The sequence below is a fragment of the Ranitomeya variabilis genome, chromosome 2, assembly GCF_051348905.1.
Source record: "Ranitomeya variabilis isolate aRanVar5 chromosome 2, aRanVar5.hap1, whole genome shotgun sequence".
In the NCBI taxonomy this organism is placed as follows: domain Eukaryota; kingdom Metazoa; phylum Chordata; class Amphibia; order Anura; family Dendrobatidae; genus Ranitomeya; species Ranitomeya variabilis.
Window position 1 is genome coordinate 170,701,931 of NC_135233.1, and position 24,006 is coordinate 170,725,936.

The window sequence follows — 24,006 nt, forward strand, 5'->3', positions numbered from 1 at the left end:
CAATGAGGGCAGCCCGTAGAAGACTATCTTCTGGCCAACAGACAGAGAGCCATGGTGGAGGTTAAAGAGGGACTCGGTGGTAGAGGCCAGGCGACCGGGTTCGTCGAACACCTTTTGGAAGGTGTCTAGGAAGGTAGTGAGTTGGGAAACCACAGGATCGTCTCACTCCCAGAGAGGGTTCACCCAAGCCAAAGCCTCTTCCTCCAAATGGGACACCACAAAGGCCACCCTAGCTCGGTCGGTGGGGTATTGTTCTGGTGATAATTCGAAATGCAACTGGCACTGGTTAAGAAACCCGCGACATGATTTAGGATCTCCACTATACCGTGGAGGCCTGGCAAGACGGGGCGATGAATGTGGAGCAGAAGCCTTCGCAGGAGCGGAAGTGGCAGTCTGGAGGGAGAGAAGCCGGTTATCCACCGAGGCCATATAATTAAGAATATGGGACTGAGTGTCGCGTTACTGGGCAAGCTCCTGCTGAAGACCGGCCAGCTGAGAGGCGTTCCCCGGGTCAGAGGACTGTAAGGCCGAAAGACAGTACTCCATAGTCTTTAAAAAGGACATGATCCTGGTCTGATCTTCACGTAGGAATACCAATTCCTTTTGGGCAGAGGCAGAAACACCAGCGGGGTCCATGGCCTGATGCTACTGTGAGGATATAACTGTGGAGACTATAAGGTGGACCCACTGGACCGTGACAACGAACCTCCTACGGGCGAGCTGACCACGTGAACCACCCCTTATACAGGGAGCATTGGGGCAGACCCGAGGGAGACTATCGCCACAGCAGCTGGTAAGGAAGGACGGACAAGAAGGGCAACTAATAGGGATCAGTAAGGACTGACGAGGAGACAGAAACAGGGAAAGCATGGGAATACGGACTGGACGGAGAAGACGAGCAGGAAGGCAAGACGCGGGAGCAGGGAATGGACGGAGGACACGGGCAGGCAGGTAAGGACACTGGAACACGGACAGGATGGAGAACACCAGCAGGCAGGCAAGGATACTGGAACACTGACAGGACGGAGGACACTGGAAGGCAGGCACTAGGAGGGAACAAAGGAGAGGACCAGGATTAGATAAAGGATACAGCAACAGGAAGTGAGTGGCGAACAAGAAGGCAGGGAGGAACGCAGGAGAGACGTGGAGCCAGATTCACTTGTGGATCACAAATGAGCATCAGGCACGGCCAAGAGGAAGAGGTGCAGTACTTCCGGGTTGGAGTCCTCCAGGAAGATAAAGAGGGCAGGCAAGAGAGACCAGAGCCGAGCTCAGAAGTGTGTGCGCGCAGCGCTGAACCCAGCGCGCGTGCGCACCCGACACGAAGCAGAAGCCGGGTGCGAGCGCTGAGCGAGCACTGAGGAGGAGGCGGTGCCAGGTGGGGAAAAGCAGCTGTGGAGCGAGCCGGGACATCGATGAAAGGTAAGTATGGCAGGGCTCAGGAAGTGGTGGTGGCAGCGGCGAGGTGACTATTTCAAATGGCAACTTTCTGCCTTTAAGAAACAGTAAAAGAAATCAAGAACAAAAATGTGGTAGTCAGTAATGGTTACTTTTTTAGAACAAGCATAGGGGAAAAATTATGGAATCACTCAATTGTGAGGAAAAAATTATGGAATCATGAAAAACAAACAATCAAAAAAACACTCCAACACATCACTAGTATTTTGTTGCACCACCTCTGGCTTTTATACCAGCTTGCAGACTCTGAGACATGGACTTAATGAGTGTCAAACAGTACTCTTCATCAATCTGGCTCCAACTTTCTCTGATTGCTGTTGCCAGATCAGCTCTGCAGGTTGGAGACTTGTCATTGACCATTTTCTTCAACTTCCACCAAAAATTTTCAATTGGATTGAGAACCGGACTATTTGCAGGCCATAACATTGACCTTATGTGTCTTTTTTCAAGGAATGTTTTCACAGTTTTTGCTCTATGGCAGGATGCATTATCATCTTGTAAAATGATTTCATCATCCCCAAACATCCTTTCAATTGATGGGATAAGAAAAGTGTCCAAAATATCAACATAAACTTGTGCATTTATTGAAGATGTAATGACAGCCATCTCCCCAGTGTCTTTACCTGACATGCAGCCCCATATCATTAATGACTGTGGAAATTTGCATGTTCTCTTCAGGCAGTCATCTTTATAAATCTCATTGGAACGGCACCAAACAAAAGTTCCTGCATCATCACCTTGCCCAATGCAGATTCGTGATTCATCACTGAATATGACTTTCATCCAGTCATCCACAGTCCGCGACTGCTTTTCCTTAGCCCATTGTAACCTTGTTTTTTTCTATTTAGGTGTTAATGATGGCTTTCGTTTAGCTTTTCTGTATGTAAATCCCATTTCCTTTAGGCAGCTTCTTACAGTTCGGTCACAGACATTGACTCCAGTTTCCACCCATTCGTTCCTCATTTGTTTTGTTGTGCATTTCCTGTTTTGGAGACATGCTTTAAGTTTCCAGTCTTGACGCTTTGAGGTCTTCCTTGGTCTACAAGTATGTTTGCCTTTAACAACCTTCCCATGTTGTTTGTATTTGGTCCAGATTTTAGACAAAGCTGACTGTGAACAACCAACATCTTTTGCAACATTGCGTGATGATTTACCCTCTTTTAAGAGTTTGATAATCCTCTCCTTTGTTTCAATTGACATCTCTTGTGTTGGAGCCATGATTCATGTCAGTCCACTTGGTGCAACAGCTCTCCAAGGTGTGATCACTCCTTTTTAGATGCAGACTAACGAGTAGATCTAATTTGATGCAGGTGTTAGTTTTGGGAATGAAAATTTACAGTAACCTTTACTGACTACCACATTTTTTGTTCTTGATTTCTTTTAGTGCTTCTTAAAGCCAGAAAGTTGCCATTTGGAATGACTTTAGTTTTGTGCCATGTCTGTGATCTGCTTATTTTCTACAAAATTAAACAACTGAATGAACATCCTCCAAGGCCGGTGATATCATAATTTTTGTCAGGGATTGTAGAAAGCAAATGCAATAACCATATATTGTCATGTGCAAATCACACAGCTTTAAAGTGCGCCAGTGCATATTATATATAAAGTGCTTTTGTTCGAAAGTCAAAAAGCTAGACACGAACACTCAGAATCCTTAATTAGACATACATTGGAATGGGTATTAGTGCATATCAAGCATCTCCATCACATTCAATATACTAGTGAGTGATCTACTACATTAAGCTGGCCGAAGAGATTAACTACCAAAGCTTTCACTTTACCTGATAAGTAGATCACTTTAAAAATAAAGTATGGGGAGCTCCTGCCTCCAGCTCCTGAATTCAGTATAGTCACGCCTGTTTAATGATCTGAAATTAGCATGTGTAAAAGCAACCTACATGTATCTGTGTCACAGTGCAATATGTTAGCATTTGGGGTCCCCCTTTTAAGTTTTGCCCATGACCACACTTTATTTAAAACCAGCCTACTCCAAGCTTCAATTCAACTCATGCTCCAAGTATGTTTTCTTCTCAATAATAGAAAAGGCTAAGGCCCAGCTATCACACTGACCAATAGAAGCTATTGTAGGTTCTGGACATTCACCAAACTGGCTCCCACCCACTTGCGCCAAATTTTTCTTTCTTTTTTGTGTACACCTCACTTCTTCTAGAAGCTCTCTAATGACAGCGAGATTATGTTGCGCATTGATGTCTCCACAGACAACTTTTTCATAAGAACCAATCTGTCTGGCTGTGCCGCAGGGGAGTGACCCATCAAGGGGACAACCAGCAACAAAAGTGAATTCAAAACAACCTATAAGTATAAATGTAATTGTACAAACTGAATTTAAGTCAAACAAAAGCAATACATTACTTACTGAGCAGTTTCTCAGTCCAAATAAAGAATCAAGTAACTAATCATAAAGGACACAACTGCATTCCACACAATATACTGCAATAGTTGTGAATGTAAAAAAAACACAAAAAATTAAGCTTAACTTGAGTTGGTACACATGCAGAGGTTAAACGCATGTTCACATTGGCCACAAAACATTAAAACCTACCAGAGAAAAAAAGTAAGCAAAAACCCTGATGTAACTAAGTAAAAAAGCAAACGTGCATTTAAATAATAGTTTTTAGCAATACTGTTTTTTGATTAAAAAAAAATAGCACAAAAGCCATCCCACCTCGTCAAGGTAACTCTGATCGGGACAGTCCTACACTGTCTAATATTAAAACCTTACCATGTGTCAATGTTGACCTCAGTGTGAATAAGGGCAGACAAAAGGACTGGGCCCAACCAGTGAAACACCAGACTGTGGAAGCCTTATATATAATCTCTAGCTCAGAAACAGGGAGGCCACACCCTGGCTTGCACAGAATGCAACAATACAGAGGAAAAAAAAAACACAAAAATTGAGCGTAACTTGAGTTGGTACACATGCAGAGGTTAAACACATGTTCACATTGGCCACAAATAGTTGTGAATGTGCGGTTCACACGTTAATAATAGAAATATTAAAACACTATTTCATTTTAAACAAATTAACAAATGTGCTACATGCATAAAAAAAACACAGTAATTACCAAATATTAGTTATCTAAAAAATTCTGGGAAACTCACGTGACTGAAGCTCATGTATTGAATATAGTTCTCCTGAAGTACAGTCTGGTTGTTCAAGCTGTCAAAAAAATAAGGAAATTCTTACTCATTTACAGGCATAAAAGATACTGAAATGTATAACAACACAGCACACAAGGGTGTTACTGATCAAGTGTCAGTCAATATATATATATATATATATTCTTTAAGCTGCATTCGCCTCGATTTCGAGCCACGGTGTCTTAATGGAATAATGCTCTATAGGAAGATCAATCTTCTGCAAGCCTAGATAAGTCCACCAGGGTCTTCCTACCCGTTATCTTGATATCTTGATAGTAACAAGCCATCGGGGTGCTTGTGTTCCTCCTCGTCTTGTTCCTTCTGTTTTCTTTTTGTTACCATTCATTAAAGGGATTTTTCGAAATTTAAACAGAATAACGGCAGTAACTGTTAGACAACAGTAAATGAGTATTCCCCACCATTTGATCAACGTTGCTTCAGTGCTGCCACTCTGGTGGTCCCTCTCAGTACTGGAGTTTCTGTCATTCATATGACTACTGCAGTCACTGGCTAGTTAATGGAAATGCTTATCTATATGGCATGTGACTATTGAGGTGATGTCTGTGTGAATGATGTATGTGATGTCATCATGGCAGGCCTGGTGAGGACCATTAGAGAATGGTGACAGAGTGGCAGAAAATTTAATAGGCGAGTATTGTATATTACTTTTTTTTGTGTAAATCAAGTTTATTGAGTTGCATGTAAATAACACAATTAAAATCAGATGCTTAAATGCAGAGATAGGCACAAACAGGGTTGTGAGATTGGTACAGAAATGAGCAGTTGTGTACTGAAGGTTTAAACAATCAAACAATAATCAACAAAACATTAAAATGATAACTTCGTGAACAAATTACCTCTATCAGAGGTCCTGTAGTTTGAAAAGATTGCTTATGATATATATATTGCAAGCTATTGCTTTTCGGCCAGCGACCAGCCCCAGGTGGGGCCAAGCCGCCGAGCGGAGGCAAGAGTGCTTAGGCTCGTCCGGGCACTCAGCGCCGGCTATGGACTCCGCACGAGGTCCGGGCAAGCGAGGAGAAAGCATAGAGAGAAGAAAAAAAAGGAAAGGAAGAGGATAGAGGGGGAGAGAGAGGGAGAGGAAGGGGAAAAGAGAAGAAAGAAAAAAGAGGGGGAAAGAAGAGAGGTGAGGAGAAGGGGTGGGTGAGGTAGGGTAGGAAGGATCTGGTCTTCAGTCCCGACCAAGTTGAGCCTATTGTACTTTTATGTTAAGGTATGGTTGTTAATTATTTGTTTACTGCCTAGAAGGGATATGAATATGGGTCACGGGGGGACCAATGGGGTCAATCAGTAGCCAAGTGTTCAGTTCCTCAGACTCCCTAAAGGCAATCCAGGGAGACCAAGTGTTGAACACTTTATCTGTAGTTCTGGTATCCTGGCCAACCAATTGCTCCATCCTGTAAATGCGGTTTAATTCGACCACAAAGTCAGCACGTGAGGGGGACGTCGACTGTTTCCAGAAACGAGGGATCACGTTGCGTGCGGCTGTCAGGAAATGTCACAGTAAACTTTTCTTGAATTTGGCGATGGAAAGGTCACATACAGACAGCAGGGCCAGTTCAATGGTGGGTTGGACTCTATGGAGAGATAATTTGTTATAAAGTGCAAAAATGCCCACCCAGAAGTCGTGAATAGGCGGGCAGGACCACCAGGTGTGGAAATAGGTACCCTTGTCACTCCAGCACCTACAGCAAGTGTCGGCGGTGGTGGGAAACATGAGGTGAACACTAGACGGACATCTGTACCATCTGGCAAGAAGTTTGTAGCTTCTTTCCTGGTAATCTGAGCAAAGTGAGGATCTAAAGGTAAATAGCAGACTTTTGAGGCGTTCCTCCAGAGTCAGTTGCGTGTTTAATTCATTGTCCCATTTCACAAAGAATGTGGGGGGGTCAAGTGAAGTTGATTGACAGCCCTGGAACATTCCATATAACAATGAAACTGTGTGGGACAGGGGGCCCCCACCCAGGCACATGGACTCAAAAGAAGTTAGCTGTCTAAAGATGTCAGCCCGCCTAGATAATACAGTGAGATAGCTTTTGATTTGCTCATAGAAAAACCATGAGCCCTGCGGCGGTCCCCCGTCAGCAAAGATAGCCCCCAAGGACTTGATTGAGGTTTGGTCTACGTAGTCATGAACCACCGGACAATTGTCTCTATGTTTATGAAGGAACATGATCCTGTCCTGACCTGCTGGAAAGTCTGGATTTTCAAAGATTGGCGTCAGGGGGCCTGGTATAGAGGAAAAGTTCAATTTTTGGATGCCATGTTTAACAAACTGAGTTAAATGTCTAGTAATAAAGGGCTGGTCATCCCGGACTCCCCTAGTGCCCTCCCTCCAGAAGTGCTTCGCTGAGTCGTGTCCCGAGAGCGTCATCTCAAGGCCCACCCATCTCTTATTTGATTTGTGGTGGAACAGGTCAAGAATGCAGGTACCAAGAGAGGCATAGCTATATAGTAAGAAATCCGGGAGGCCCAGCCCTCCGGACTGTTTATTCCTGCACAGAAGGTGACATGCCAGCCGTGGGCGTTTACCAGACCACACAAATCTAATTATCGCTGATTTGAGCCTGGAGAAGAAGGAGGCAGGGAGAAACAAAGGGATGGTCTGGAAGAAATAAAGGAGGCGGGGTAAAAGATCCATTTTGATTGCATTAATTCTTCCAAGCCAGGATAAATGAAGTTTGTTCCACTTCTCCAGGTCAATCTCTGCGTTGTGTAGTGCAATTTTGTGATTGGCATCATATAAAAGTGAGGACTTAGCGGTTAGGTGTATACCCAAGTAGGCCAGGGAGTCTGATCGCCATTTAAATGGGAACAAGGAGCATAATTGTGATACTAAGGGGGGTGGTAGCGAAATATTTAGCATTTCGGATTTATGTGTGTTAATTTTAAAATTACTTAGGGCACCATAGTTATTTAATTCTGATAGAATATTAGGAAGGCTAGTGATGGGGGAGGTGACATACATGAGTAAGTCATCAGCCAATAATGCTAGTTTATGATCTTCTGATTGAAACTTCATTCCTGCTATAGAGGGGTTGTTGCGAATTGCGACTGCCAAGTGCTCCATAGTTAGCACATAAAGTAGGGGGGACAACGAGCACCCCTGTCTCGTACCGTTCCGTATATAGAAAGGGTTGGACAATGAGCCGTTTACCCTGACCTGGGCTGAAGGGGACTCGTATAAGGCTTTTATACTCCACAAAGCTTTTTTTTGTAGTCCGGACAGGTCTTGCTTGTGTTGCGTCTCTAGCTTGTGGATCTGTGAGGAGAGGTCAGCTATGTTGGCTAGGCGTTCTTTTTTAAGACGGGCTCCCTGAGAGATGAGAATGCCACGCAGGACGCACTTAAGGGCCTCCCATTGTATTGGAGGGGAAGATGTATATTACTTTTTTAATACATTTTGTGCTACACTTTACTGTAAAATCTCCTAAAAACTGAATATAGAGAACAGAGAATGTTTGATTAAAATGAAGTATAAGAGGTCAGTCTCCATTCACTTCACAAGGGAGCTTGAAATCGCATGTTACATTAAGAACTCTAAGTTTCATTTATTTTTGCAAGGTTCAGTCAAGTAGAAAGAAAAAAAATGGAATAAACTTGGCTAACATAAGCTGGATTTTTTTTTAATGTGCAGATAATATCTGTTTTCCCTGTGCAATTGCAGATGTGGTTTACCAATTTGTCTCTTTTTCAAATAGGTATATGTATAAAATTAGAGATATTACATCAACTGCACTACCATATCTGTTATTAACTGCACAATTTACATATACACCGGAAAAAAAAAAAATAAACATTTTAAATATTGACCAAGGTAAAGATTCAAATCATATTTTTATTTGAAACACCATAAAATTGTGAATACGAGATAAAATATTTAAAATGGAGAAAAACCACAGATGAAACAGTAAGGTGGAAAACTCAGACCAAAGAATATTCTGTATAGCTAAAAAACACAGGGTGGGTAGGTATAAGCAAAATTTTATGGTGCCATGGGAGGGTATATAGAAATGTCACTAGCATTGCACTAGCCTTTGTACTTTACATGTAATTTCTGTACCACTTCTTATATGCCTAAACATGTGATACCTTTTGGATATTGTTTTTTCTATATTTTGTGATGTAGTGACCAATGTTACAGCCAGGGGTCACTGTATGTGCTCCTCAGGATAGGCATGGAGGTGTATCTGTAATTGTCATAGTGAAACAGTGTCTGACTGGCATAATTGTAAATGGAAAGCTCACAGACGCAAAAAGAGGACTTAAAAAATCCTCCAAAATTTTGAAAAAAGTCACAGAGAAAAAGGCAGAGATGATTACCTGCTCAGGCCTCCAAAACAAATGCACTGGCAAGGTGCAGCGGACCTTAATTAATGATGGCAGAAACACAGGAGCAACAATACCGAAACAACCACTTTCAATCCAGTGTTGGCTGTTTGGTATTTTAGTGCACAAAAAGATAAAAGATAATAGTCTGTATGTTGCATTATTCACACAGGCAATGCAAAGCATATGGCTAACAGCCTAGTGCTACAAAATGCATGCTGTGCGAACAGGGGCCACAGTTTACAGAGTCATCTTGGTCCAATTGCACCCTGCAAGATAAAGTGCAAAAAAATATATCAATACATGGAAGGTATTAATTATTGGGGCCACAATACGTAAGCTGGCAAGCCACGTCAAGGGTCCTTACATTTGCCAGTCCTAACGCTAAACATAAAACAAAGCTCACATACACAAAAAGAGGACTTCAAAAATCCTCCAAAAATTTTAAAAAGTCACAGAGAAAAAAGCAGAGATGATTACCTGCTCAGGCCTCTAAAGCAAATGCACTGGCAGGGTGCAGCGTCCGCTTATGGGAGTGGTTACAACTACATAATGTGACCAGGGTTTTGGTCACATGGTTGAGCGTGTATGGACCTGAATGGGTTGTGTTGTAGGTCCTGAAAGAGGTCAGGTCTGTGTTGGAAGCTCCGGCGAGTGGAGAATTCCTGAAGCACACGTGGAGAGATCATGGACCTGGATGGTCTGTGTTGGAAGCTCCTGTGAGTGGAGACTTCCTGGAAGCACCTGGTGAAACCATGTACCTACAGAGCCTGGAACGGCTTCTGTGTTGGTGAAGCCAGGACAAGGAGTCAGCGTGAGGAGCGGAGCTCCTGGAAGGTAACCCCCGACAAAGGGGTTGTAATATTCGGCAGAGAAGTTTATGTGCTACATGAACAGACTGGTGGTCATGTCATGTTCGTGGATGTAATGAAATGAACTTTACGTTATGTGGTTTATGCGGAGTTAATAAACCAAATAGACTGATTTATGTGAGAAAACGGCTCCTGTGTGCTTTAATCCCGTGCCAAGCTTGTGTCCCCCAACCCACTCGGGTAGTGCTATCTTACATAGGTGATTTTATAACTATTAAATGACATTTCTATATACCCTCCCATGGCACCATAACATTTTGCTTATACCTACCCACCCTGTGTTTTTTTAGCTACACAGAATATTCTTTGGTCTGAGTTTTCCACCTTTCTGTTTCATCTGTGATTTTTCTCCGCTTTAAATATTTTATCTCATATTCTTAATTTTACAGTGTTTCAAATGAAAATACGATTTTAATCTTTACCTTGGTCAATATTTAAAGTGTTTTCTTCAGTGTATATTTAATCTGAAACTTTAAGGCTCTATACAATAGGATTTGCATTATTGGTGTTTCTAACTGCACAATTTGTAGCATTCAGCGAGTATGCTGCCCCTCTAACTAAATTAAAGGAGTTATCCAAGACTTTTATCATTTTTGCACATGGGGCTAAGAATTAACAGACAGGTAGTTGCTAAAATCCTGCCTGTTCTACCTGGCATTGATCTCTGCCGGGTCAGTGCTGACATGGATGCTCCCGTTGGCGATTCTGCAGTTGCCACTGATGTCACGTCGACAGAGCATTGTTTTCCCTTCCACTCTGCCCTTATGTGTTCTCTGCAACTGTCATGTTGATCGACAGTCAGATCCCCGCTGCCTAACTGCAGGGCGCTGACTGTCAATCTGCATGACATCTGCATTAATGCCCCGTCAACAGAGAAGACCAGATGAGGAAGAACTGCTCTGTTGATGAGTGGTGAATTGAATCCGCAGAATCGCTGACTGAGCCAGCAGAGAACGACGGCTGAGCCAGCAGAGATCGCTAGAGCTTAGTACCATGCACAAAAATAATAAAAGTCCTGGATAACCTCTTTAAAAAAAGAATGAATATATATATATATATATATATATATATATATATATTGGATACTGGTAATATTAGGGTGTTTAATCCCTCAGCGGTTTCTAATCTTTTCCCAACATGGTTTTCATTTTTATATTCTCATTTTTTTCCTCCATTAATTCCAAGAGTCATAAGGCACGTATAAGGGCTTATTTAGTGCAGGACAAGTTTTAATTTTGAATGGCACCATATATTTTACCATTTCATGTACTGTAATACAGGAACAAAATTTCAAGTCAATAGAAAATCAAAACAATGTAGTTCTGCAATAGCTTTTTTTGGTTTAGATTTTACAGTAGTCATGCTTCCATGTGCAAGGGAATCATCCTTATTCTCATTTGCGCACAAAATGCTAGCAGGGAGTTGGACACGATCACCCTTGAGGTCCCTTCCAACTCTAACATTCTATGATTCTAAATGGTAAAAATTAATGGTAAACTTTATTCTTCAGGTCAGTATGATTACAACAGAACCAGATGTCCATGTTTGCTCTTTACTTGTTTATAAATTTTTATTAAAAAAGTGAGAAAAAAATGTGGAAATTCAGAAAAAATAAACTTTGCTCGTCTTGTCATTTTCCAAGAATCATAATGTTTCAATTTTTGAGTTAATTGAGCTGTTTTTTCTGTAGCATGTCGTTATTGATGCTATTTTGCCGGTAGATGCAATATTTTTATTGCTTCTTATAGCATTTTGCAAACCTGAATTAACCCAAAAAATGCAAATCTGTAGTTTTGATTTTTTTTTTCTGGTTACACTGTTTATCAATAGACTTAATTACTCTCATATTTTGTTTGGGTGGACTTTTACTCAGCTGAATGATTTACAGCTACTAGCCAGCTTGATTACATGTGGGGATTCCCTAGCAACCAGGCAACCCCCACATGTACTTATGCTGGCTAAAAGCTGTAAATCATTCAGCTGAGGCGGTGAGAACTAAATCTCCGAGCACTAAAAAATACTTGGAGGACACCCGAGCGTGCTCGGGAAATCTCGAGTAACGAGTATATTTGCTCATCACTATTAATTTTTTATTTTACTTTTAGTGATCAGTTAATTTGAGTATTTATACTTTTTATATAAATCCTTTTTAAAACTTTTTTTACTTCATTTTTTAGTCTCATTAGGGGACTTGAATCTGAGATAATTGCAATATATATCAAAATTTGCAATTTCCTATTAACAGCCACAATGACTGGTCATCAGTAGGGATGGACGAACCCAAACATAGTGTTTGGTCACAAGGTCCCGAACATGGGTTTCCATGGGAAACCCGTGTTACAGTTCCCTTCCAGTTCGGGTCCAGGGCCTGTTAAAGAAAACATAAAATGAATAATAAACATTATAAATATTATACTTACCTGTCCAGCGACGTGTCCTCCAGTCCCACTGTCTCCCGGCCACATCTGCTTCTGGGGCTGCTCACTACCTTCCGGTGGTATTCACGGCAGTCTTCGGCTTTTTCAGGCAGTGTTCGTGCAGTGACGTCAGTTCGGGGGTTTGGATGCAATTTCACGTCATCTCCGGCCCTGAACTCAAACTTTACAGAAAAACTGGGGTGAACCCGCCGATCCCGAACATCGGGGGGTTCGCCCATCACTAGTCTTCACACGTGTACCATCATAGCAATGATGAGGACTTTCAGCAGAGCTCTGGCTGCCATCACAACCCATCAGTACTCTGTGATTGCATCACAAAAGGGTTGATTGGCTGTTAGAGGCAAATAATGGTTCTACAAAACAGCCATCAATTACCGTAAAATATGCTGACTTGGGTCCTGAGCCTGCATCAAAGATGGGGGCCTGACATTTGATGTAATAGTACGTCATATGTCAGGAAAGAGTTAAAAAATACCTTTTAGGTTTGAGATTCAGGCATAGATAACTTTGAGTAAAGGGAGGGAATCAATATTGGAAACTACAGTGTATGAGATAAAAAGGCTTAATAGATTTATTATTTAGGAACCCATCAACCTGTGTGTCTGAACATCAAACAGGATATTATTTAGCATTTTTTAGTTACTATTGTTATGGATATCCAACGTATAATTGATCTACACTGTGTGCACAGTTATTAGGCAAGTGAGAATTTTGACAATTTCATCACTATTATGCAGATTTTCCTGCTCCAAGCTATACTAACTTGAACGCTTTATAACACATTAATTGTCCTGTTAACAAAATGGTCCGTAATTACTGGGCAGCACATCTTCTCTATAGAGTTTTAAAACAAAAAATCAGCATGTGTATGGTATTAACATGGCAAAAAATAGAAGTGACAAGAAAAACTTTTTTTTTAATCAATTACTTTATTTGGAAAATCAATAAAACATAATTAAAATTCAGGAACAGGTACTAGAAAAAGAACAAAGGACCAGAGCCCCAATTAAAAATAATAGCAACGCAGATACTCAGACACCTATGGTCTTGCACATTCCCCTACAAATGTCCTAGCATTTAACCAACAGGTCTCACATGTGAAGAAAAGCTAACAATACTGGTGGTAAGTCAAAAAACTTCAATAAGTAGAGGTTAACCATAAGTGAAGATTCACTAAGGCAATACTAAAGCAAACCAATGCTCATAATATCCGATTGCTTTTTATCCTTACAAAAAGTATTGATTAAGAACCAAAGAGAAATCAGGAGGGTTATAATGGATTAAATCTTAACTACAAATGACACATGTTTTTTTCTGAATGTAAATGCTTACAAACGCACTCACAGATTATATTATGATGTCAATTGGAAAACCCCTATGTGTAACACCATACACTAGCAATACACAAAACCTAGGATACAGAATGCTGAAAGTTTATAATATACTCTTTTTTAACATTCTGCATGGTGTCCTAGATAGCACACTTAGTCATGTGAGCAGCTCTCTCCTGATTCTGGAGGAGCCGAGTAGAGGAGTTTTCCTGTCTGGAAGATACTGGTCGGTAACGTCACAACAGATATCAGCCCCAGTCTCTACCAGACCCTTTCCTGTCATTGCAAGGCAGCAGGGGAATGACTCAGCTTCCATCCATTCCTCATCCATCCATCCCTCCCTCCCTCATCCATCCACCTCTGATACATTCATCCTTTCCTCATTCCCTCATCCATCCATACATCCTTCCGTCATCCATGCATCCCTCCTTCATCCATCCATCTATCCCTCCTTCATCCATCCATACCTCATCCATACCTCCCTCAACCATCCATCTCTCCCTCATCTATCCATCTCTCCCTCACCCATCCATCTCTCCCTCATCTATCCATCTCTCCCTCATCCATCAATCCCTGATCCATTTATCCAGCCCTCCCTCATCCATCCATCCATCCAACCCTCATCCATCCACCAATCCATCCCTCCTTCATGCATCCATCCCTGATCCATTCATCCAGGCCTCCCACATCCATCCCTCCATCATCCATCCATCCTCATCCATCCATCCCTCACCTCCTCATCCATGAATTCCTCCCTCATCCATCCCTACCTTATCTATCCCACCCTCCCTCATCCCTCCCTCATCCATCCCTCCATCCATCAATCCATCTCTGATCAATTTATTCATCCATCCATCTCTCATCCATCCCTCCATCCCTCATTTCCTCATTCATTCATCCACCCCTCATCCTTATCTCCCTCATCCATTCCTCCCTCACTCATCTGTCCCTCATCCATGCATCTCTCCCTCAGTAATATTTTCAATGCATTTTATTCCGGTACGTGTCACATGGACAGCACACACATACACACAGATGGTAAAAATGGACCGTGCCACGCTTTCACACGTACATGTGAAGGAGGCCAAAGATGTATTATGAGATTCTGCAGTAGTAGAAGGATGTATTTTGAGGCTCTGCAGCAGTTGAGATTTGAATTATGAGGTTCTGCTGTAGTTGAGGTGTAAATATGTAAAGAGAACACAAACCGAATGCAAGAGTCTATAATATAAAAAGGTGTATATTAATGACATAAAAATTAAAATTTGAAAGGGATGGAAATGAATGACCAGGTGGAAAGCGGACGTGATGACCAAGGACAATTACATATTATAATATAAATAAACATGAACTGAATTGATAAAAAATGTAAATATCATAAGAATATAGTCAGAACAATATAATACAAAATATAAACATAGAGTGCATAGGTATATAATATTGACACATTGGTTTAAATGCCTGGATGGAAAGTTGAAGGCAAATGATGTTGCAAGGTTTGCTGGTTATAACACAGGTACGTAGAGGTAGAAATAAGGTAAAGTGCTTGTGCATTGAACAGGTAATAGGATCTTAGTGTATATATATGTGGTAGTTAAGTCTAATTCTCACCAAGTGGTGTGGGGAAGCCGCATATAGACCAATATATAAATAAAAATACTTAGAATAGCATTTACATTACCTGGGTGTCAGTGTGAGTACAGGCTCCCTGGAAACCTCCACCATGACATGCGTTTCGGCGTCCGCCTTTGTCACGACGTCTGCCATCACGTCCGATTTCCACCTGGTCATCCATTCCCATCCCTTCCAAATTTAAAATTTTTATAACACTAATAAAGATAGCCTTTTTATACTTTAGACTCGTCCATTTGGTTTGTGTCCTCTTTACATACTCATAGCTTCATTGATGGGCCTTTATTTATCCTATATACATACACATGTGGCGGTGATTTCTTCCACTCTCACCCCTAATACTCCCATTACTGGTTAGCATTTGGCTACTATATGTGTGTTTTTCCTTTGAGATTCGTTGTGTAGTTGAGGTGCGTATTACGAGGTTCTGCAGCAGCTGAGGTGTGAATCTATGAGGTTCTGCAGCAGCTTAAGTGTATTATGAGGTATATATGTAGATATACACACATTTACACTCTTGCGCACACACATGACTATAGACTTTTCACTTCACAGGATTCCTATGCCCGGGGGTAATGTGCAGAAATGTGACGCTCTATCACCACAGTGGATGTGGTGTGGAGTGTAGCGATTGTGCTGCTTTCCACAGATGAGAGGACATAGGACACTGGTTTCTTATTTCCAATACTGGAGTGATGACAGAGGTCAGTGCAGCGGCAGATACTGACTGCCAATGGGTGTGCAGCGGGTGGACAGAGGGCGGTGCGGGACCCTGAGGTCGGGCGGTGCTGGACCCTGAGGTCGGGCGGTGCTGGACCTGACGTCGGGCAGTGCAAGTGCTAGCTTTGAGGTTACATAATAAAGCACAGAGAGCTGGCAAGTTTGGTAGATCCGCAGGTAATGAAGTGAAGTTCAGGATGAACAAAAGAGAGAACCCCAAAAAATGTATAGGAGTGTGGTATATTACAATAAAGCACAGATTAGCTTTAAAAAAAAAAAAGGATTTCGGGGTCAGACAATCTCAAGAAGAGTGAAAAGGTTCCAAAGAAGTGCAGATGCAAGGTGTGTGAAGATTCTGTAGATTTATAATTTTTCCTTGTTGGCTGTTACCGGTTTACACCAGAGACAGATGAAATCTTCCAATATTTTCATTTATATTCGTTCATGTATATGCATATTCAACAATTCTAACAAAACTCACCAGTTTGAAGATAATTCTAGCAACAAGTCTGACAGAGTCAGTTGGAACATTTGGGAAAATATTTTTCAGGCACAAACATTCTCTTTTGTGGTCTTTCCAAGCTTTTTTCTAAAAAGTAAAAACACAAGAAAATGTTACACACAAAAAATTTTTACATTTTGCTCATTTTGAGTGTATGGACTATGCCATTAAATATGGAGAATTGATTGCATGAAAGAAAAATCTTATTGGGTTGTCCACTAATTTTTCTTAAAAAAAAGTTTTTAAATAGCAAAAATACACGCAGAGCAGATATTCCCTACCAGTTAGTGTCTGGTCTACTCATTTCCTCTTCCATTCAAAGAAAAAAAATAAAAAATAAAACAAGCTAGTTACCAAACCCTTGAATTTCAATCAATCTTTAATAAGAGCAGTACACAAAATACAATATTTCTAAAGCTCATTCTAAAGATCATTTCTTGATCTTAGAAAATTTTAAATACTATATTTTATGTAATTTTTCAAGAAATCACATTGATGACATGTCATATGTTACGGAACTGCAACACAGAACTAGGATAGAAAGGGAAAACTGACCCTGCACTGAGACTAGGCTGATACCCTACGATGGAGTAGGCGACCCATTCCTTGCGAATAGACCCACCGATGATCCTAGGTAAATCTCAGCGAAGACCTATAGATAGGGGGAAGGAGGTCCCTGAAAGATCTAAGGACTGGGTATAAAAACAGGTCACCTCCTAATAGAAAACACAGAGAAGGTTGCAGAAACCAACTGAAAACAGAAACTAAAGATAGCAGAACCAGAGATCCCAGAACTGCACAATGTCAAACACAGAAAGCTATCAAAGCACCTAGCCACAACTCAAGCGGATTAACACTGTTGTCCAGCAAGGAATGGGAGGCAGGTGCTGGGTAATAAAGGGTGACACAATCACCTGACCTAGAACAACCTAGAACCAGGCAAAAAAGACAAGCAGCCAGAAAACCACAACAAGATGGCGGATGGTCAAAAAACAAAACAGATTCTAACATCATAAACCTCTGCAACCCAACCCCCCACTGATCAACTGAGAAGCTTCAGTGAGTACCTTTTAAGATTTTCACAAAAAAAAAGTATTCTCAAGTTTCAAAATTATCCCCTTTCCTTGGGATAACTTCCCAAATGTTGGGGTCCGACTGCTGTGTCCTAGAAGATGTTTTTTTTTAATGGGGGCACTGAAGATAGCACTCAGCTGGTCTTAGGCACTCCTGTGAGGATAAATGCAGCGGCATTGTTCATGATCAATTCAGTTCAGTGCCTCGTTTCTTGGGATTGCTATAGGCCCCAGTGGTCAGACCCCCAGTCTTTGGGAAGTTATCACACAGATATAGGATGCGTTTGAACCTAGAGAATACCAATTTAACTGAAAATGAACATCAAACCTAGGTATCTGGTCAATGCAAATTGTAAATTTCATAGTGTATGTGACATTAGAAAATCTTATCTAATATTAACAGATTTTAAAAAGTTGGTTAACTGCTAAAAAAAAAAGAATGATTGGCCTTAGTAGTCATGTGATATACCGGGCATGCACTACCAATTACCAAGAAAAAAAATGCGCATGCTGAAGTCCTAAATGCCCAAGGCTTCTTTCTCCTGATGTCTTCTATCCAAAAAAGTGCAGGGCACCCATATACATATTAGGCAGTTATCGGCTAGCTCCTTACTTCATTAAATGGGCTTGTCAGAAACATGTTTTATTGCATTTTTCATGAATTCAGACAACAGTCCTGCACGGCGACCTGAACACTCTACAAAAAGTGTGATGAGCTGAAAAATGAATCAGTCCTGATAGGTCACTGACATCATTTTCATATTTTACTGTGTACTTTGAATGGATAAAATGTCTATACAGACCTGTTAACATGTCAGGTTTTTCTCATGTAAGAATATAACAAGAATTATTATTTCAAAACTTTTTCCACCCTTAATGCCACCCATAATCTGTACAAATCCATTGACAAAAAAACTGAAATCCATCACAAATCCATTGAGAAAAAAAACAAAAACAAAATTAAAATAATGTGGTTGAACAAGTCTGAATACAGTCTTATAATTTAGGATGTTGTTTTCAGAATTAGCCAATCATGGTACGTTTTAGTCCTTACACAGCTGTCACCATTTACAGTGATTCTGATTAACTCCATATAAAGTTTAACTGTTCTAATAAGATTCTCCTGAGATTTTTATTTCTAAATACATGTTACAGCAAACCATGGTCTGTAAATAGCTTACAACACAGAAAAGGGATCTTCTTTTTGAATGTTATCAGTTAGGAGAAGGCTACAAAAATACTTATGATGCATTACACAACGGTGATATTACCTAGAACTGAAAAAAGGGAAAAAAGACGAGTGAACGTAGGGTGACACAGTGAATTAAAGTTTGGGTGAGATATTGCTCACCTGGTGGAGTTGCGCCTTTCACAACTATCACATCTCAAATATAAGCCTGTAATATAGGCAGCCTCTGCAGTCACACCGCCATGTAGTAGACTGCCTTTGATGATGATCGTGCTGCTGTAGAAGATAAGAAATTTGATGCCCATCTGCTATTACATACATGCTTAACTGAGAATTATTTTGAAAAAGGCTTCACTCAAACCAGAAATGTGCAATAAAGTGTGTGGAGCTACTCATCTTCTACTGCAGCACGGTCATCATCAAACGCCTACCCTCATCTTCTTATACATTACCTAGAATTGGACATACCTCAAAAATTGGTGAAAAGACAAATAGTAAATTGGACTGGGAGGCTGCCAGAAGGCCTACACCATTCCTAATAGTGCTGGCTGTGCACATATACAGCTTCCTTCTTGTGCGATTTATCACGCCCCTACAGATGCCACATAATTATTGACAGCTCTAAGAGCACGATGCACCACATCTATTTGGCTCTCTGGACCTAGCGATGTTTAAAAAGGATCCAGGCTGGGTCAAAAATTAGCCTACCGCTATACCTATCGCTATTTGTTAACAATGAGGTGAATTTATTTTATAATAAAAATAAGCATCATTTGAAACAAATTTGTGAGGGTCGCTGATTATCTATACTGACTCTTTGGGTCCTCCAGTTCAGCCGGCACCCATGCAATAATGCTGAGTGTATGAGATTTCTACTACATACAGAAGGCCTACAGCAACATTAAGGGAGCAGCAGGAATTTCTGGCAAGTACTGGTTGTGTACTGCATGTGACAACAATCTCCCGTATTCTTCATATGTTAGACATGTGGGGTAGGGTGACAAGACAGAAGAAAAACATCCAAGCCTGACTTTGCTTTGCCAAACCTACATCAAGTCTTCCAAAAGCATTTGTGAAAATGTGTTATGGTTTGATGAGGCCAATACTGAACTTTTTGGCCATAATTCCAAAAAGTATATTTGGTGCAAAGCCAACACTGTAAATCACCAAAAAAAACACCATATCTACAGTGAAGAATGGTGGAGGCAGCATTATGCTTTGGGGCTATTTTTCATCAGCTGGCAACAGGGGCTTTAGTAACGTTAAAAAAAATTGAGAACAGTTCAAAATATCAGTCAATTTTGCATCAAAACATTCAGGCCTCTGCTAAAAAGTTGAAGATAAAGAGAAATTTCACCTTTCAGCACAACACCAATCCTAGGTATAACTTTAAGTAAACACAAGAATGGCTTCACCAGAGGAAGAACAAAGTTTTGTAATGTCCCAGCCAGAAGTCTAACCTGAATCCAATTGAAAATGTATGGGTTTAACTGGAGAGGGGGCTGTACACAGGAAATGCCCTCACAAGGAGGACTGCAAGCAAGAGTGAGCAAACATTGCCAATTCCAGATGTGCTATGCTGATAGACTTTTAATTAAAAAAAATCAAATGCTGTCATAAATTCAAACTCCAACAAAGCATTAGTTTAAGGGTGTGCATATTTGTGCAACCACATCATTTTAGTTCTTTATTTTTGTTTTACCACCAAAAAAGATTTTAGTGTATGTTTCAACTGAATTCTACAGATTATGGGTGACATTAAAGGTTAAAAAAAGTTCTTATCTGATTCTTCTTGGTTTAATTTTTGACATGACAAGAACCTATCATTTTAATAATGATGTGTATACCTTTTTATATCCACTACCTATTTGGCCACATAGTTTAATAAAAAAGATGTACAATTCTAATTGTAATTCAATGTAAAATTGGCCTTTGGGGGCTGTGGCGCCTCCATTTACCCCGATGTGTATCTTCAAATAAAACATCTCTACAATTTAAATAAGAGCATCAACATTTCAGAATTTTCGGTTTTTCAATTTGAAAAGTAAAGAATAAATCCATTAATTACTGATCCAAGGTTAAAGCAACTTAATAGATGTTATGGTTTACATTTTATGTTGCTTATTAATTAACATAGTGTAATCTGAAATGAACAAGTGGATGAACTAATTGTAGTATTTTATGCAAGTTTTGCTCACAGTATTACTGTGAATACTAGTCATGTAAAATGAGTTTCAAGCTATGGCTTACACTGTAGTTTCTCCCTAGGCAGTATATTTCAATGCTATTAAAAAAAAGCTTTGAATTTTTAAACCAAACTACGCTTTGATTCAAGGAAACATTCTGATCTCAATTCAGAGAGCCAATTAATACCAAAATAAATATGTATGAACACTTGACGGATTCGCTATTTATTTACATTAAAACATAATTCTTAAGGTCAATGGCATACATAAAACTCACAGGGCTCCATAGCACAATTTCTACATGTAGAGGTACAAATATTACGGGAGGTACACACAACAAGTATGCCAGTACTGAAGCCCTAGTGTTCTAACCAACTAATGTACCCCATTTGTGGCTTTTATGGCATATAATGCCCTTCATACTACATAATAATCACGTGTGAATTCAACCCACACTTAACCCCAATGCATATTATGATGTCTCCACAGAGCCACCCTCGAGATTGCAACCATTGATATGGTACCCTTCTGAAATTTTTTACATTTTCGTGTTTTGCAACCTCACAACCTGGAATTTCACCGTTTTTATGAGGGTTTGCATCAGTTCATGTAAAGTACGTGCCTACAACTGTGAACATTTGGTTTTCTTTTTATTGTGAAGCAAACAACAAACAGGACAAAATAACTGAAAACTTCAGTGTGCATAACTATTTACCCCTCCCTACAGTTAGTACTTTGTAGAGCCTCCTTTTGTGGCTACAACAGCTGAAAGTCACTTTAAATAAGTCTATGAGCTTTCCACATCTTGCCACTGGAATTTTTCTCCATTCCTCAAGGCAAAACTGCTCCAGCTCTTTCAAGTTAGATCATTTCCTCTGGTGAGCAGCAATCTTCAAGTCTGACCACATATTCTCAATTGCATTAAGGTCTGGGATTTGACTAGACCACTCCAAAACATTTGCACATTTCCTCTTAAACCTGTTAAACAATACTTGTGTACTGTGCTCTTTTCTTTGTAGGCCTCATTGCATTTTCAGTAAACAGTAGAATGATGTGCTTTACCAAAAAGCTCTATATTGGTCTCATCTGTCCACAAGATGCTTTCTCAGAAGGATTTTTGGCTTACTCATGTACATTTTGGCAAACTGCAGTCCAGCTTTTTTATGTCTTTGTGTCAGCAGTGGTGTCCTCCTGAGTCTCCAGCCATAGCGTTTCATTTAATTCAAATGCCAATGGGTAGTTCGAGTTGACAGTGATGCACCCTGCGCCTGCAGGACAGCTTGAATTTCTTTAGATTTTAATGATGGCTGCTTATCCACCACTCGGACTATCCTGCTTTGCTACCTTTCATCAATTTTTATCTGCCATCCACGTCCATGGAGATTAGCCACAGTGCCATGGGTTGTTAACCTCTTGATTATGTTGCGCACCGAGGACATAGGAACATCAAGATCTTTGTAGATTGACTTGTAACCTAGAGATTGTTATTGTTCAACAATTTTGGTTCTCAAGTCCTCACACAGTTCTTTTCTCTTTCTGTTCTCCATGCTTAATGTGGCACAAAAATACACACAATGCAAAGATTGAGTCAACTTCTCTCCTTCTTATCTTGTTTCAGATGTGATTTTCATATTGTCCACACCTGTTACTTGCCACAGGCGAGTTTGAACAAACATCACAAGCTTGAAACAAAGTTGTTAACCCACAATTTTGGGAAGATAGCAACAATTTTATTAGGCCTAGCCACAAATGTTTTCTATGGAAAGCGGTTTATAACAATGTAATGGACATGTCCACACGCTAAGATATTTTGGAGAAATGTAATAAAATATGTTAGTGTTATATGGAAGGGTTAGATTTGGTGATAACATTGCTGTGATAGCCAAATGAATCCTGCTGAAAAATTTACCTTGAGCATCTATCCTACAGTTTCAGTGAATTGCAGGGACGCCTTTAAAGATACATGAAGAGACTGGAGACAATTAAACAGAAGGATGCTAGAGCCAAATCAGTTTTTAAGAAATAGGGAATGTTCATAACCAATACACACATGCAGAAACAGTGGCCATACTCTTATTCAAGAACTCCCTATGGAATCTGGAATCAGAACTCAGAGGTAATCTGGGAGGTTTAATGATTCAGGATTAGACCTTCTCATTTTAGCTCTAAGAAATACTGAGTCCAACTTACTGAACTATAACAGACACAACAAACCTCAAATAGACATATTGCCAGGAACACAGAAGAGGTGCCTTCTGTCCTCCCTTCTCATTAAAGGAAATCTGTCAGTAAGATCTTGAGATCTGTGAGCTGATGTCTTAATCCCAAGAAATCCACATTTTCTTCATATGTAAATGAGCTGTTAAAATCTATGAGCTGGACATAGATCTTCCAGACAATATTTCCTCCAAAGCTTATTATAATTGAAAAGGAGTATTACCAGTGTGAGACATGCAGATCAGGAGAGCAAACTGTCAGTAATTATATGTCTCAAACTCAAAACTAGGAATCAAGAATATTTTTCGACTTTGATATCTCCATACATATTTTTAAATAATCCCAATTTCCAAGATGGTGAACCACAGGCAATATTTACAATCTAGGGAAAGACACAGAATCTACACAATAGGCAAAGTCAGACACACAACAAAAAAGAATTATGACTGTAGTTGAAATCAAACAAAACTATCCCACCATTTCCACAACATTGCTTTTTCATCACAATGTTGCGAGATATATAACTTTTTTTGTTAGGTCAACAATGCTGCGTAAAGGGCTTCTTTTTATATTTGATTTTTTTATTGGTACCAATTTGATACATTATATTGTTGATTGTTATTTATTCAGATTTTTCAGACACAGAGTGAACAAATTCTAACAATGGGGGAACTGTTTTTATTTATTTTATGTTGCCATTTACCATGCAGTAAAAGTGATAAGACAACTTTATTCTTCGGGTCAGTCCAATTACAAAAATAACAGATTTAGGGTATGTGCACATGACGTCTTTTTCAGGTGGATTCCGCCTAAAAAAGTGCATGAAAAAAGCCTCTTAACATTTTCATAGTGCAAAGCAATGTCAAACTGACATGG

General features: G+C 40.2%; 1 protein-coding gene across 2 annotated transcripts in view; it reads right to left on the bottom strand.

Moving 5' to 3' along the window:
• The window catches only part of SMYD3 (SET and MYND domain containing 3), a 1,191,717-nt gene that overhangs the window by 959,833 nt on the left and 207,878 nt on the right, over positions 1-24,006 (bottom strand). Inside the window, exons 3-4 of one of the 2 annotated variants that reach the window (XM_077283160.1) lie at positions 16,445-16,552; positions 4,582-4,639 (exon numbers count right to left, since the gene is read on the bottom strand). In XM_077283160.1, coding sequence (XP_077139275.1) covers positions 4,582-4,639; positions 16,445-16,552 — 166 coding nt within the window. The remainder of the gene's footprint in view (positions 1-4,581; positions 4,640-16,444; positions 16,553-24,006) is intronic. The other variant, XM_077283161.1, reaches the window with a different exon arrangement.